This window comes from Coregonus lavaretus (assembly GCF_964263955.1).
Source record: "Coregonus lavaretus genome assembly, chromosome: 38".
In the NCBI taxonomy this organism is placed as follows: domain Eukaryota; kingdom Metazoa; phylum Chordata; class Actinopteri; order Salmoniformes; family Salmonidae; genus Coregonus; species Coregonus lavaretus.
In genome coordinates this window covers 22774406-22790607 of record NC_140025.1, presented here as the reverse complement: position 1 = coordinate 22790607, position 16202 = coordinate 22774406, and the positions used below count along the sequence as shown (strand labels likewise).

The 16202-nt window shown below is 40.3% G+C and overlaps 1 protein-coding gene across 1 annotated transcript; it reads left to right on the top strand.

Moving 5' to 3' along the window:
* The first annotated feature begins 451 nt into the window (after positions 1-451).
* On the top strand, positions 452-15214 carry myoz2b (myozenin 2b). The gene is made up of 5 exons (XM_084154967.1): positions 452-475; positions 1763-1929; positions 8871-8976; positions 13917-14100; positions 14507-15214. The coding sequence occupies exons 2-5, from the start codon at positions 1771-1773 to the stop codon at positions 14736-14738; spliced, it is 681 nt and encodes a 226-aa protein (XP_084011093.1). The 5' UTR covers positions 452-475; positions 1763-1770; the 3' UTR covers positions 14739-15214.
* Positions 15215-16202: the final 988 nt, after the last annotated feature.

Here is a 16202-nt window from a genome sequence, read left to right as displayed (position 1 = left end):
CAGAAACCCTGTCCTTGAATTAAATGTCGTAATTCTTACCTAATGCTATCATTAACCTGACATAAAGGCCATCATAATATTTGATGACCGTTTTCTCACAGGACATTAATGGCATATCATAATGCGGTCTAAACAACATGCAGTAGTTATCCGATAGGTCAACCAGTATTGCATGTGCCATGTGAGCATTAAACCTTTACTACAAACCCTCACTAACAGTAATCTTATAGTATTTATAGCAGTATAGTATGTTGGCTCTCTAATGTTCAGTTCATATCAACACCACAATTTGAAAACATTTTCCGCTGGGGTAGAACAGAGAGTACATCCTGTGTCCTTTATGTGTTTCCAGTACCCAGGGGCAAATTGTGTGCCACCCTTCCCAAAGCCACAATGTCGCAATTCTGTACAATGCCAGCTGGAGAGAGGAAGATGCATGCAGCGGCTATTTCTCGAGAGGTCCACGGTGCCAATGGTATGATCTGGGACCAGGCTCAACGACAGCCTCGACAGCAAAGAGAATCAAACTTCTTCTGCTGGAGGGCAGCCATTTTGATCCGAGTTGGACATGTCAGGGCCATTTCTCTAGCGCTTGCCATAAATAAGCTAATGGGGATGTTTTACTACCTATGGCGAGAAATCCTTCCGTCGTTGTCCTTTTGAGACTGCTATTTCGGGGCTGGTGAGGTGGGGAGTTATGGAGGGCAGGGTTGGACAACTGTGTGTAGCGATTTAGGGGACTGTGAGGGTTTTCGACAGCTGAGGTACATTCTGTCTGGGTATAGCTCATTGAAGCAGCATCATGTTCAGCCTTCAATAAGTAAAAAGAACAATAACATAATAAAAATAGAATTCAATAAGAAAAAAATACATATACAATTGTAAGACTGTATTTGTCTCAATCGGCGTTGAAGAGTACAATCAAAATTCACCTAGACTTTCTAGAACTCGCAAATAGCAAGTAGCATTAGCACTGTTGAGTGCAAATCAATGGAAATTCACTAGGCTGTGGTTGCATTGTCCAAAGAGCATGCCTAAATCAACTCAACGCGCAATTTTGTTTAATAACCATACAATGTAGAATTATTGAGAAACCAAATGATTACTAAACTATTGCAGCCTTTTATCATATTGTGATGTTTACTATACAGCTTAGTTTGAAGCAACATTCATTTGATTTAGGCATGCTAATTGGTCAGCAGAAAAGCATTTTGAAGTAACAATATGTCATTGATATTATCCCTTCAGATGACATCAGAATAATAATGTTAATTACCTTCTCCTCTGATAAAGGTCTCACTGTAATCATAAATGGTTAAAAATATGTATGTCTTAGGGAGAGTGTCAGAAAAAATATGACAGTATATCTTTAGGGAGACGATATATTTTGTGCAACTAAGACATACTAATACAGTCTTGAGGGAATCTTGAAGGTTACATTTTTGTTACAGTTGCTTTACGTTTAGAGCAGTAGACTCACCATATTCATTCTACAGCTGGAAGACCTCCTGTTTACAATGCTCGATAACAAAATCCAATACTGCACTATTAGCTCATCCTAATATGGGCATATCTCAAAGGAGGGCACAAATTGCGAATACCCAATAGTGGCAGTTTTGGACAGATTTAAATTATATTGTTATTTATGTCTGTAAACAGGAAGTTGCCCTACCGTGTTAGATGATGTCACATTGCTGAGTCTACCTTTAATGGAAAGTCAGTCATGGGCATCTACTGAAACTTGTTTTGGTTATTTTTCCAGGGGACACCATGGACCTGGGGATAAAGGTTAGCACTCCCAAAGACATCATGCTGGAGGAGCTGTCACTGCAATCCAACAGAGGCTCTCGTCTTTTCAAAATGCGCCAGCGAAGATCGGAGAAATACACGTTTGAAAGTATCCAAAATGAGGCAAACGTGCAGCTGAGTGTAAGGACTTTTACATTTACATTTGTGTAATTTAGTAATCTAGACGCTCTTATCACGAAGACCAACAATATGTGGATACATATTGCAGCCATCTTTGATTGACGGGTCGCAGGACGCTTGTCCACCGCTGTTAGGCTGGGGCAGAAAAGAGCTGTGACAGGCAGGGTCATGTTTGTAGAGTTTCAGAAGACCGCTTGATTTTGGACTTAACACTCAACTCCAGGACCTGCACTAGGACGAAATCCATCACAACTCATATTGCTTTATAGCCCTTATTACACAAGGTAGATATTGGTCCCACTACGACATACAAGTGTATCCGAAATGCAGCCATAGGCTACACCTAAACCATAGCATATCAAAACTAATTTCACATATAAAGTAGTAGATGTAAAGACAAGATGAAATTGAGAATAGTCTGATGGGTGAGAATTGTATAATTTGTCAAATCGTGAATGAAGACTAAGAAACAGTGTGCAGCCTAATTTACCATGAGGCACGGAATGGAGTGCAATGGCACGTTTTTTTTATAACAAAAAGGCAACTTTTTCAAATCCTCACATACAGTCACACACAGCCCATGATTTTTTTATGTCTATATAGAATCGAAAAGAAGACATCTTAATAAAGGGCGACTGCACCTCCTGATTTTGCCTCGTTTTAGATTTGGTTCATTAAGAAATGTTAATAGCCATGACAGAATTAAAATGTGAGTTGGTTTCGGGGTGTGGTTTGATGTTGGTGTCTCGTGTGTGTGTTTGTAGGTGGGAAGAGTAAGCCAAATTATTTAGCCAATTAGCTTCAGCCGGCTGGTGTGCAACCGTGGAAAAATTAGTTTGTCTTTGGATAGCCTATTTAGGGGGGTAGTTAGGGACCGCCAATAAATGTAAATTAGAAAATATTTTCATGTTTCACACCTTTTAGTTTTCTCATTAAATGATTTAAATATTTGTATATGAATTTCTACAATTATTATTGGTCTGAGGTTTTTAAGTCATTTAAATTTGGAGCTATTTTAACATATTGTCCCATGTAAATTGTGTAATGTACCGATAGTCCCTAATATCCATAGGGATATCCAAAGTCAACCCATATTTACCACAGGCATCACGATCGGGTCACGTGCAGCTGCACTCCGACTTGATGATTCATTGTGCTGCCAGCTGTGGGCATGTGGGCAGGATTGAAACAAACCCAACGTTGTAATGCAGTCATGACCAGTCTCACAAAACTCAGTTTTGGACGAGACTGACTTTATGACCAAAATCCTATTTACACATGCCCGGTTTTGCTACCCCGTAATGCCGGGCCTGATTATATCAGACACAGTTATTATTATATCTTGGACATTATGGGATGAGGGTCCAATGGATCACATTATTGAGAATCCTGGGATCACATTATTGGATCTCTGAACTTTGGGAATCATTTCGTTTACGGTACAGTAACATTGTTTCATTGTTTACTTGGATCCAAAAGTGCTTTCTTGCAATCAGATTACCGGAATTTGAATACGTTTCTGTGTGTCTAATGGTTGCATTGTTGATGTGTGCACCTCGACAAAAGTGTTAGAACACACGGGAGATATGGAGAGACATGTGCCTGGTGCCCTTTCCCTGCACCTACTCTGGCCAGAGGCCCCTGGAGCACTTTGCTCAAGAGTTTCTATGTCGCTTATCAGTGCTTGCAGTTAGTGTGTGTGTGTGTGTGTGTGTGTGTTACTTCAGAAAGTATTCACACAGCATGAATTTTAAATTGATTAAATTTAGATTTTTTTGTCATTGGCCTACACACAATATTCCAGAATGTCAAAGTGGAATGATGTTTTTAGAAATGTTTACAAATTAATAAAAAATGAAAAGCTGAATAGTCTTGAGTCAATAAGTATTCAACCCCTTCATTATGGCAAGCCTAAATAAGTTCAGGAGGAACATGTTGCTTAACAAGTCACATAATAAGTTGCATGGACTCACTCTGTGTGCAATAATAGTGTTTAACATGACTTTTGAATGACTACCTCATCTCTGTACCCCACACATACAATTATCTGTAAGGTCCCTCAGTCGAGCAGTGAATTTCAATCACAGATTCAACCACAAAGACCAGGGAAGTTTTCCAATGTCTCGCACCATTGGTAGATGGGTAAAAATTAAAAAAAGCAGAAAATGAATCCCTTTGAGCATGGTGAAGTTATTAATTACACTTTGGATGGTGTATCAACACACCCAGTCACTACAAAGATACAGGTGTCCTTCCTAACTCAGTTGCCGGAGAGGAAGGAAACTGCTCAGGGATTTCACCATGAGCCAGTGGTGACTATAAAACAGTTACAGAGTGTAAAGGCTGTGATAGGAGAATGGATGGATAAACAACATTGTAGTTACTCCACAATACTAACCTAAATGACAGAATGAAAAGAAGGAGGCCTATACAGAATACAAAACATACATTCTGTTTGCAATAAGGCACTTAAAGTTAATTTCGTAGCCAATTTTCTTGGAGTTTTACTTATGTACAAAACATTATGTTTGGGGCAAATCTAACACAACACATCATAAGGAGTACCACTCTTTATATTTTCAAACATGGTGGTGGCTGCATCATGTTATGTGTATTCTTGTCATCGGCAATGACTAGGGAGTTTTTTTAGGAGAAAAATAAACGGAATAGCGCTAAGCACAGGAAAAATCATTGAGGAAAACCTGCTTCCTTTTGCTTTCCAACAGACACTGGGAGACAAATTCACATTTCAGCAGGACAATAAGCTAAAAAATAAGACCAAATATACACTGGAGTTGCTTACCAAGACGACATTGAATATTCCTGAGTGGCCTAGTTACAGTTTTGACATAAATTAGCTTGAAAATCTATGACAAGACTTAAAAATGGCTGTCTAGCAAAGATCAACAACCAACTTGACAGAGCTTGAATACTTTTTTAAAGAATAATGTGCAAATATTGTACAATCCAGGTGTGCAAAGCTCTTAGAGACTTACCAAGAAAGACTCACAGCTGTAATCACTGCCAAAGGTGATTCTGTCATGTATTGACTCAGTGTGTGAATACTTATGTAAATGAGATATTTCTATATTTTGTTTTCAATAAATGTGCAAAAACTTCTACAAACATATTTTCACTTTGTCATTATAGGGTATTGTGTGTAAATGGGTGAGAAAAAAAAACTATGTAATCAATGTTGGAGTCAGGCTGTAACACAACAAAATGTGGAATAAGTCTAGGGACATGAAAACTTTCTTAAGGCACTTCCTATTTTGTTGCCTTACAGCCTGTAATTAAAATGTTGTATCATTTCATTTACACAACATGCCTACCACTTTGAAGATGTAAAATATTTTTTATTGGAAACAAACAAGAAATAAGACAAAAAAACTGAAAAATTGAGCAAGCATAACTATTCCCCCCCCCCCCCCCCCCCCCCCCCCAAAGTCAATACTTTGTAGAGCCACCTTTTGCAGCAATTACAGCTGCAAGTCTCTTGGGGTATGTCTCTATAAGCTTGGCACATCTAGCCACTGGGATTTTTGCCCATTCTTCAAGGCAAAACTGCTCCAGCTCCTTCAAGTTGGATGGGTTCCGCTGGTATACAGCAATCTTTAAGTCATACCACAGATTCTCAATTGGATTGAGGTCTGGGCTTTGACTAGGCCATTCCAAGACATTTAAATGTTTCCCCTTAAACCACTCGAGCGTTGCTTTAGCAGTATGCTTAGGGTCATTGTCCTGCTGGAAGGTGAACCTCCGTCCCAGTCTCAAATCCCTGGAGACTGAAACAGGTTTCCCTCAAGAATTTCCCTGTATTTAGCGCCATCCATCATTCCTTCAATTCTGACCAGTTTCCCAGTCCCTGATGATGAAAAACATCCCGGGGTGATGAGAGGTGTTGGGTTTGCGCCAGACATAACGTTTTCCTTGATGGCCAAAAATCTCAATTTTAGTCTCATCTGACCAGAGTACCTTCTTCCATATGTTTGGGGAGTCTCCCACATGCCTATTGGTGAAAACCAAATGTGTTTGCTTATTTTTTTCTTTAAGCAATGGCTTTTTTCTGCCCACTCTTCCGTAAAGCCCAGCTCTGTGGAGTGTACGGCTTAAAGTGGTCCTATGGACAGATACTCCAATATCCGCTGTGGAGCTTTTCAGCTCCTTCAGGGTTATCTTTGGTCTCTTTGTTGCCTCTCTGATGAATGCCCTCCTTGCCTGGTCCGTGAGTTTTGGTGGGCGGCCCTCTCTTGGCAGGTTTGTTGTGGTGCCATATTCTTTCAATTTTTTAATAATGGATTTAATGGTGCTCCGTGGGATGTTCAAAGTTTAGGATTTATTTTAATAACCCATCCCTGATCTGTACTTCTCCACAACTTTGTCCCTGACCTGTTTGGAGTGCTCCTTGGTCTTCATGGTGCCGCTTGCTTGGTGGTGCCCCTTGTTTGGTGGTGTTGCAGACTCTGGGGCCTTTCAGAACAGGTGTATACATACTGAGATAATGTGACAGATCATGTGACACTTAGATTGCACACAGGTGGACATTATTTAGCTATTTATGTGACTTCTGAAGGTAATTGGTTGCACCATATCTTATTTAGGGACATCATAGCAAAGGGGGTGAATACATACAGTGGGGAGAACAAGTATTTGATACACTGCCGATTTTGCAGGTTTTCCTACTTACAAAGCATGTAGAGGTCTGTAATTTTTATCATAGGTACACTTCAACTGTGAGAGACATAATCTAAAACAAAAATCCAGAAAATCACATTGTATGATTTTTAAGTAATTAATTTGCATTTTATTGCACGACATAAGTATTTGATACATCAGAAAAGCATAACTTCATATTTGGTACAGAAACCTTTGTTTGCAATTACAGAGATCATACGTTTTTGACCAGGTTTGCACACACTGCAGCAGGGATTTTGGCCCACTCCTCCATACAGACCTTCTCCAGATCCTTCAGGTTTCGGGGCTGTCGCTGGGCAATAGAGACTTTCAGCTCCCTCCAAAGATTTTCTTTTGGGTTCAGGTCTGGAGACTGGCTAGGCCACTCCAGTACCTTGAGATGCTTCTTACGGAGCCACTGCTTAGATGCCCTGGCTGTGTGTTTCGGGTCATTGTCATGCTGGAAGACCCAGCCACGACCCATCTTCAATGCTCTTACTGAGGGAAGGAGGTTGTTGGCCAAGATCTCGCGATACATGGCCCCATCCATCCTCCCCTCAATACGGTACAGTCGTCCTGTCCCCTTTGCAGAAAAGCATCCCAAAATAATGATGTTTCCACCTCCATGCTTCACGGTTGGGATGGTGTTCTTGGGGTTGTGCTCATCCTTCTTCTTCCTCCAAACACGGCGAGTGGAGTTTAGACCAAAAAGCTATATTTTTGTCTCATCAGACCACATGACCTTCTCCCATTCCTCCTCTGGATCATCCAGATGGTCATTGGCAAACTTCAGACGGGCCTGGACATGCGCTGGCTTGAGCAGGGGGACCTTGCGTGCGCTGCAGGATTTTAATCCATGACGGCGTAGTGTGTTACTAATGGTTTTCTTTGAGACTGTGGTCCCAGCTCTCTTCAGGTCATTGACCAGGTCCTGCCGTGTAGTTCTGGGCTGATCCCTCACCTTCCTCATGATCATTGATGCCCCACGAGGTGAGATCTTGCATGGAGCCCCAGACCGAGGGTGATTGACCGTCATCTTGAACTTCTTCCATTTTCTAATAATTGCGCCAACAGTTGTTGCCTTCTCACCAAGCTGCTTGCCTATTGTCCTGTAGCCCATCCCAGCCTTGTGCAGGTCTACAATTTTACCTGATGTCCTTACACAGCTCTCTGGTCTTGGCCATTGTGGAGAGGTTGGAGTCTGTTTGATTGAGTGTGTGGACAGGTTCTTTTATACAGGTAACGAGTTCAAACAGGTGCAGTTAATACAGGTAATGAGTGGAGAACAGGAGGGCTTCTTAAAGAAAAACTAACAGGTCTGAGAGAGCCGGAATTCTTACTGGTTGGTAGGTGATCAAATGCTTATGTCATGTAATAAAATGCAAATGAATTACTTAAAAATCATACAATGTGATTTTCTGGATATTTGTTTTAGATTCCATCTCTCACAGTTGAAGTGTACCTATGATAAAAATTACAGACCTCTACATGCTTTGTAAGTAGGAAAACCTGCAAAATCGGCAGTGTATCAAATACTTGTTCTCCCCACTGTATGCACGCACCACTTTTCCGTTATTTATTTTTTAGAAGTTTTTGAAAACATAATTTTTTTTTCAGTCCACTTCACCAATTTGGTTTATTTTGTGTATGTCCATTACATGAAATCCAAATAAAAATCAATTTAAATTACAGGTTGCAATGCAACTAAATAGGAAAAACGCCAAGGGGGATGAATACTTTTGCAAGGCACTGTATGTTCAGGATTGGTTAGATGCCAGTATGCAGGGGGTATACTGTAGCACTGCTAAATGACAAAAATGATTTGTTACATGTAAATATTTAGTAACTGCTATGGTGATTGCTATGGTGATCAACTATGGGGGGGGGGGGGGGTCTGGTTGCAAATTGTTGTTTTTACTTTTGGAAACTGAGCATCAAATTGAGCAACATTGCACATAAAGAGCTATGTTCTCAACATTGCACAAACATTCTTAACATTGCAAACAAACATTAATTAGTTGCTATTTCAAGTCTTTTGATGGGCATTTTGGCGGTAGCTGATCCTGCTTTGACGTTATGCCCAAGTGTACTAAGCTAACATGCTCGTAAAACCTGTGAACGAGCTACCCATTTACCCAGTGGGGCTCATTTACGGAAAGTGAACAATTTGTTGCAGCTAATCCCCAAATAAATAAATTAGATGGGTTCAGAACTGCGCAAAAGGGTAAAGCTTAGCTAATAACAAAATACTTTCTATTTTTTTCCAGAGGGATCTTCTAGCTGATTATGCAGACAGTGCCGAAAACAAAGAGGGATCACTTTCTAACACACCCGCCATAGGAAACCCTTCAAATCCAGAATGCATTGCACCAGGTATGTAGCTACCACATCAATACATACATTCTGTTATCTTCAAAACATATGAATGCTTATAAGGCGGAATAATATGGTTTAAGGGGATAACAAGGCCTTATTGAAATATCTTTATGTCATTATTACGGAGTGTTATGCATGAGTAACGCTTCACTTGAAGGGAACCTACTTAAGGACTTCATAACACAGTCATACATACCGTTTGTCAACAACTACAAATTGATATGTACGCTATGACTTGTGGTTGTTGACATTAGCATTTAAGAACTTATACTGCTTATGAATGGGTTGTGAATGCATTTTTAAGGCCCTATGTAGATGCTCATGTTACCTCTAAGGACCAGTCTAATTCCCCATAGCGACTCAGCAGACCTCTGGCCTTTAAGCAGGATACATGAGAAGCATTTCCTTTCCCTGCGGTGCCTTGCTATCCGTTAAATTGTCAGCAGGGGATCCCAACAGAACACTCTTGTAGAATCTGATATGACCAAGCATGGTATCAACCCATGTCAACTGGACCAACCTGCTTTTCACACCAAGGATGAACACACACTTACGGTGTGCACTATTTTAAGACTTGAGATTATAATGATAGACAAAACAGAGCCTGGATTTGAACCAGGCTCTCTAGTGGCACAGATAACACTGCGATGCAGTGCCTTAGACCACTGCGCCACTCGGGAGAACACCGTCCATATAGGATTTCTATTTGCCATATATTTTTCAACTGTACTGTGATGTTTTACAAAAGTTCTGAACCTTTCTATTCTCATTGTTTCTACAGATTGTAAATTGAAAATAAACATTTTTGCTAAAAGTATTATTATGTTATTGATCGATTGACTATGACTTTTCAGATCACCCAGTAATGCTATCTGCAAGGTTAGCTCCAAGTAAATATTGCAATCCTTTAGCCATTCCTGGATCTGTGTCCAAAAACAAGCTACAAATGGACAGTACCAAAACAAATGATCTAATGATTCTGTCTCTTCGCAGCAAAATCTGCAGAGCTGGGAAGAATGTATCCCCCATATAAATAACATTCTATTGGTAGCAAGAATTTTATATAATAATTTAAATTGAAAGATTCTAAGTTTTGAATCCGGTGTCGTTATGCGTATCAGTTCATAAGCACTATGCCATGGGATCGGTACGTCAAAAATCTCTTCCCAGCTATTTTGCAATCTATATTGGATGGCTGTCAATCCTTTGGTCCTTAAATGAAACTGGTATACTTTTTTATTTATCACAGTTTTCTTTAACCAATTATGTTCTTTAATGCAAGGCCGACAGACAAGTTCCTTACTTTCTCCCCCTTCCACTTTCCTCTTCCATTTTTGCGGTAAGGCTGTAATTATTTGGTTGTAATTTTGGGTCGACAGACATCTCCATATGTTTTTGTTAGCTGCATGTGCGACATAACTCCACCAGTCCTACCGATGATATAATTTACGAAGATTATACCTTTTTTAAACATGTTGTCAAAAAAAATGTAGTTAGTATATTTGAGTTTAACCACAATATTTGTTGCATTATTTGTTCTGTTGTTTCTGGAGGATGAAATTGAAATTGCAACCAACTTTCTATGGCTTGTTTTAGAAATAGTGATATTTGGGAGATAATTTCCTTTTCAAATAACTGAAAGTGAGAGGTTGTAATCTGAATAAAGGGAAAAAGGCCATTCTTGAACATTGGGTGAGACAATCTTACTAATTTGCTAGAGAACCAGTTTGGATTTAAGTATAACTTTTGTATGACTGAAGCTTTTAGTGATAGGTCTAATGCTTTAATATTTAATAATTTCTGTCCTCCGAATTCATATTCATTATATAAATAGGCCCGTTTAAATGTGTCTGGCTTGCCGTTCCAAATAAAATGCAATATTTTTTTCTCATATCATTTAAAAAACTGTTCACTAGGCGTAGGCAAGACCATAAGCAAATAGGTAAAATGGGATAATACTAAAGAGTTAATCAGGGTGATTTTTCCACAAATTGACAGGTGGTAGCAAGATCTTATCTATTTTTGCTAAATTTCTATTAAAATGTATTGGAGTGAGATCATTTATTTCCTTTGGGATATGTATTCCGAGTATATCCACATCACCATCAGACCATTTTATTGGTAAACTACATGGTAATGTAAAAATTGTATTTTTTTGTGATCCAATACAGTGGGGAAAAAAAGTATTTAGTCAGCCACCAATTGTGCAAGTTCTCCCACTTAAAAAGATGAGAGAGGCCTGTAATTTTCATCATAGGTACACGACAACTATGACAGACGAAATGAGATTTTTTTTCTCCAGAAAATCACATTGTAGGATTTTTAATGAATTTATTTGCAAATTATGGTGGAAAATAAGTATTTGGTCAATAACAAAAGTTTCTCAATAATTTGTTATATACCCTTTGTTGGCAATGACACAGGTCAAACGTTTTCTGTAAGTCTTCACAAGGTTTTCACACACTGTTGCTGGTATTTTGGCCCATTCCTCCATGCAGATCTCCTCTAGAGCAGTGATGTTTTGGGGCTGTCGCTGGGCAACACAGACTTTCAACTCCCTCCAAAGATTTTCTATGGGGTTGAGATCTGGAGACTGGCTAGGCCACTCCAGGACCTTGAAATGCTTCTTACGAAGCCACTCCTTCGTTGCCCGGGCGGTGTGTTTGGGATCATTGTCATGCTGAAAGACCCAGCCACGTTTCATCTTCAATGCCCTTGCTGATGGAAGGAGGTTTTCACTCAAAATCTCACGATACATGGCCCCATTCAGTCTTTCCTTTACACGGATCAGTCGTCCTGGTCCCTTTGCAGAAAAACAGCCCCAAAGCATGATGTTTCCACCCCCATGCTTCACAGTAGGTATGGTGTTCTTTGGATGCAACTCAGCATTCTTTGTCCTCCAAACACGATGAGTTGAGTTTTTACCAAAGAGTTATATTTTGGTTTCATCTGACCATATGACATTCTCCCAATCCTCTTCTGGATCATCCAAATGCACTCTAGCAAACTTCAGACGGGCCTGGACATGTACTGGCTTAAGCAGGGGGACACATCTGGCACTGCAGGATTTGAGTCCCTGGCGGCGTAGTGTGTTACTGATGGTAGGCTTTGTTACTTTGGTCCCAGCTCTCTGCAGGTCATTCACTAGGTCCCCCCATGTGGTTCTGGCATTTTTGCCAGAAATCCAGAAATCTTGCTTGTTTGTAGGTGACCAAATACTTTTTTTCCACCATAATTTGCAAATAAATTCATTAAAAATCCTACAATGTGATTTTCTGGATTTTTTTTCCTCCATTTGTCTGTCATAGTTGACGTGTACCTATGATGAGAATTACAGGCCTCTCTCATCTATTTAAGTGGGAGAACTTGCACAATTGGTGGCTGACTAAATACTGTTTTTCCCCACTGTATGTCGGAAAAAATCTGTTATAAATTCCTCTGTCCTAGTTAAAAATAAATTATCATCCAATAGGCTTTGATTACATTTCCAATATCCTCGCCCACGTGGAAATTCAGTAAGAGTAATGTATATGCCAATTATATGATGGTTCTGCCCCCTATCAACACTTTTTAAACTTTTGGTGCCAACGAGAATGACATAAGAAAGAAGTCAAGACGACTAGCTTGATTGAGTCTAGATCAGGATATTTAAGCCTCCATATACAGTGAGGGAAAAAAGTATTTGATCCCATGCTGATTTTGTACGTTTGCCCACTGACAAAGAAATGATCAGTCTGTAATTTTAATGGTAGGTTTATTTGAACAATGAGAGACAGAATAACAACAAAAAAATCCAGAAAAACGTATGTAAAAAATGTTATAAATTAATTTGCATTTTAATGAGGGAAATAAGTATTTGACCCCCTCTCAATCAGAAAGATTTCTGGCTCCCAGGTGTCTTTTATAAAGGTAACGAGCTGAGATTAGGAGCACACTCTTAAAGGGAGTGCTCCTAATCTCAGTTTGTTACCTGTATAAAAGACACCTGTCCACAGAAGCAATCAATCAATCAGATTCCAAACTCTCCACCATGGCCAAGACCAAAGAGCTCTCCAAGGATGTCAGGGACAAGATTGTAGACCTACACAAGGCTGGAATGGGCTACAAGACCATCGCCAAGCAGCTTGGTGAGAAGGTGACAACAGTTGGTGCGATTATTCGCAAATGGAAGAAACACAAAATAACTGTCAATCTCCCTCGGCCTGGGGCTCCATGCAAGATCTCACCTCGTAGAGTTGCAATGATTATGAGAACAGTGAGGAATCAGCCCAGAACTACACGGGAGGATCTTGTCAATGATCTCAAGGCAGCTGGGACCATAGTCACCAAAAAAACAATTGGTAACACACTACGCCGTGAAGGACTGAAATCCTGCAGCGCCCGCAAGGTCCCCCTGCTCAAGAAAGCACATATACATGCCCGTCTGAAGTTTGCCAATGAACATCTGAATGATTCAGAGGAGAACTGGGTGAAAGTGTTGTGGTCAGATGAGACCAAAATCGAGCTCTTTGGCATCAACTCAACTCGCCGTGTTTGGAGGAGGAGGAATGCTGCCTATGACCCCAAGAACACCATGAGCTGATTTCCTGGTGTTTTTACAGCCTTTCATGTCCAAAAATGAAAATTGCACACAAAAAAGAATTGGGGGGCCAAATAAAACCACCCACCAAATTCGGCCCGTGGGCTGCCAGTTGGGGAACCCTGGTCTACGGGTTACACCATTATTTCAAATTCACCTCTCACAACAAAATACATTCTCAATGCCCTAGTACTTTTTCATATTTCTTATGCAAGGACGACAAGCAAGAAATTGACAGTAATCATTTATCCCACTTAAGTCCAACCCCACAGATCTGCTAATGTGTTAATAGGATAAGTGAGTGTCTATACTCTGCACTGTTGGTCTTATGATCCTATCTTCTTGGTATGGGTCTCAGGATATGGAGGCCCCTTGAAGGATGTCCCTGCAGAGACGTTCAACTCTACAGCTATACCCAAGTCCTACCACTCCCCTTGGGAGCAGGCTATCATCAACGACCCCAACCTGGCCGAGACCCTCAATATCAGGATGCCTGTCCCTGAGCCCAGACCAGAGGCTCCTGACTACAAGAGCTTTAACAGGTGAGGCTAATGTGACAACAGCTGTTCTGAGGAGAGTTTTCAGACAACTGCTATTCAACAACTCAAAGTTTAAGCCAAAGATTTGCGTGCTACTTGAACATACTGCAACAATCATGCACTTCTCTCAATGGCAGATTTTGAGTTAAGTATGCAAATCTCAAGTTCGGGATAGTACTCTCAGTAGACATAATCCTCAGTACATATCTTATAATGACATTGATATTGCAAACATTTCCAGGGAATTAAATGGTTTTCTTATAACACAGTTCAGATTCACTGATACATGGATGCACTACTATAACACTCCATAACAAGCCAGCTTTCTATTTTCTGCACAATCGTCACATCTTTAGAGATCTTCATTTTGATTTGCATTCACGCTTGTATCTCCACATCTGATTTCCAGGGTGGCCACACCGTTTGGTGGTTTCGACAAAGCCCCCCGGAGCAGTGGGATCACTTTCAAGCTCCCCGAGATCAACCTGAACCCCCCCAACTACTCTGAGCTCCAGGACCCAGGGGTGAAACGGCCCACCTTCAACAGGGTCGCCCAGGGATGGATATCCGACGGCATCCCACTGATCCTGCCCACCGTGCCTCTGGAACCTATGCCCATCCCTGAGTCTGATGACCTCTAGTGACCTTTAGATGACACATAATAACCTGGAAAGACAAGAGAGCACTGGCCCGACAAGATCCACTGCTGGCACCTCTAACCATACTGCCTGATCTGTGATATAGGGGTCGGAGCTGAAGCCTAAATCATGATTATTGATTATGTGCAACCGACGACGAACTGATGGTTTCAAATTGGGGTTCTGTGCTGCCCTGTATCAATTCTGTTCCATTTGCCTGAGTAATGATACTGATGGTTAGTTTAGCATTGTGTATTCAGAGAATAACATGTAAATAGATAGCACACATGGCTGACATTTTATTGAAATGTCTAAGAGAGAAAACATATGAGCAATACATTGAAACTTCAATGCATATTTTGGCTTATATTGGTCATCAGATCCAAAAGTATCTTTGTCTTTAATTGTCGACATGTTGCCTATTAATCTTTTAGAATGGGCTTATCAATGTGCAAATAAAAATATACATCTCTTTGTCATGACATTGTATAATTAATTGGCATATGTAAATCAATGTGTGGTTTGGATATGTGGAACAAAAGAAAATTAAGTGGGCTACAGTGTACATGTTATTTGTTAATTAGTAACAAACAAATACATCATTCATTATGAAAGTAATGCTCAAGTAACATCATATATACTGTACTTGTCGGAAGAAAATAATATTACATTAAAGAACCAACACATTGTGACGAGGTGTGAAGGAAGGAGTCAGGCGCAGGAGGTAAAATACCGAAGTCCAGAGTTTATTCCGTTTACATAAATCAAACGCTCCAAGCGTCAAAACGAAACTAACAAGGGAAAACATCCACCTTGGTATAAACACTAAGACTAGTAGTTCAACCGAGCTACACGCTCTCACAACAAACAATTACTCACAAAGACAAGGGGGACAGAGGGAACACTTATACACATACTAATTAGGGGAATGAGCACCAGGTGTGTGTGATTGACACGAAATGACAAGTGGAGTGATGAGAATGGGATCGGCAGTAGCTAGTACTCCGGTGACGACGAACGCCGAAGCCTGCCCGAACCAGGAAGGGGGACAGCCTCGGCGGAAGTCGTGACACACATACCAAATGTAATTGGAAAATACATTTTCACTGAATTCGTACCAATTCCCTGAATTCAAATTTTTTTTTTAAAGATGGGACAATGCTTAGTTAGTTCATGGTACTACCCAGGAACAGTTTGACCAACCTCACACCAACAACCATACACCAACAACAGTTGATGATGGCTTCCCATTTACACACACACACACACACACACACACACACACACACACACACACACACACACACACACACACACACTGTAAATTATCTACTAGGGTCCATTGACTGACTACATTTAAAGAAGGTAAAAATAGCTTTGCAGCAGATGTACACCACCTCAAAAGAACTTACAGAAATCATTTAACTTTTTTTCCACTACCAAAATCACAAATTAAAAGGAGAGGAA

Coding starts and splice junctions, on each gene's coding strand:
- myoz2b (XM_084154967.1), top strand. CDS start 1,771: ATGGACCTGGGGATAAAGGTTAGCACTCCCAAAGACATCATGCTGGAG. Junction 8,977..13,916: donor TCCAGAATGCATTGCACCAG/GTATGTAGCTAC, acceptor TATGGGTCTCAG/GATATGGAGGCCCCTTGAAG. Junction 14,101..14,506: donor GACTACAAGAGCTTTAACAG/GTGAGGCTAATG, acceptor TCTGATTTCCAG/GGTGGCCACACCGTTTGGTG.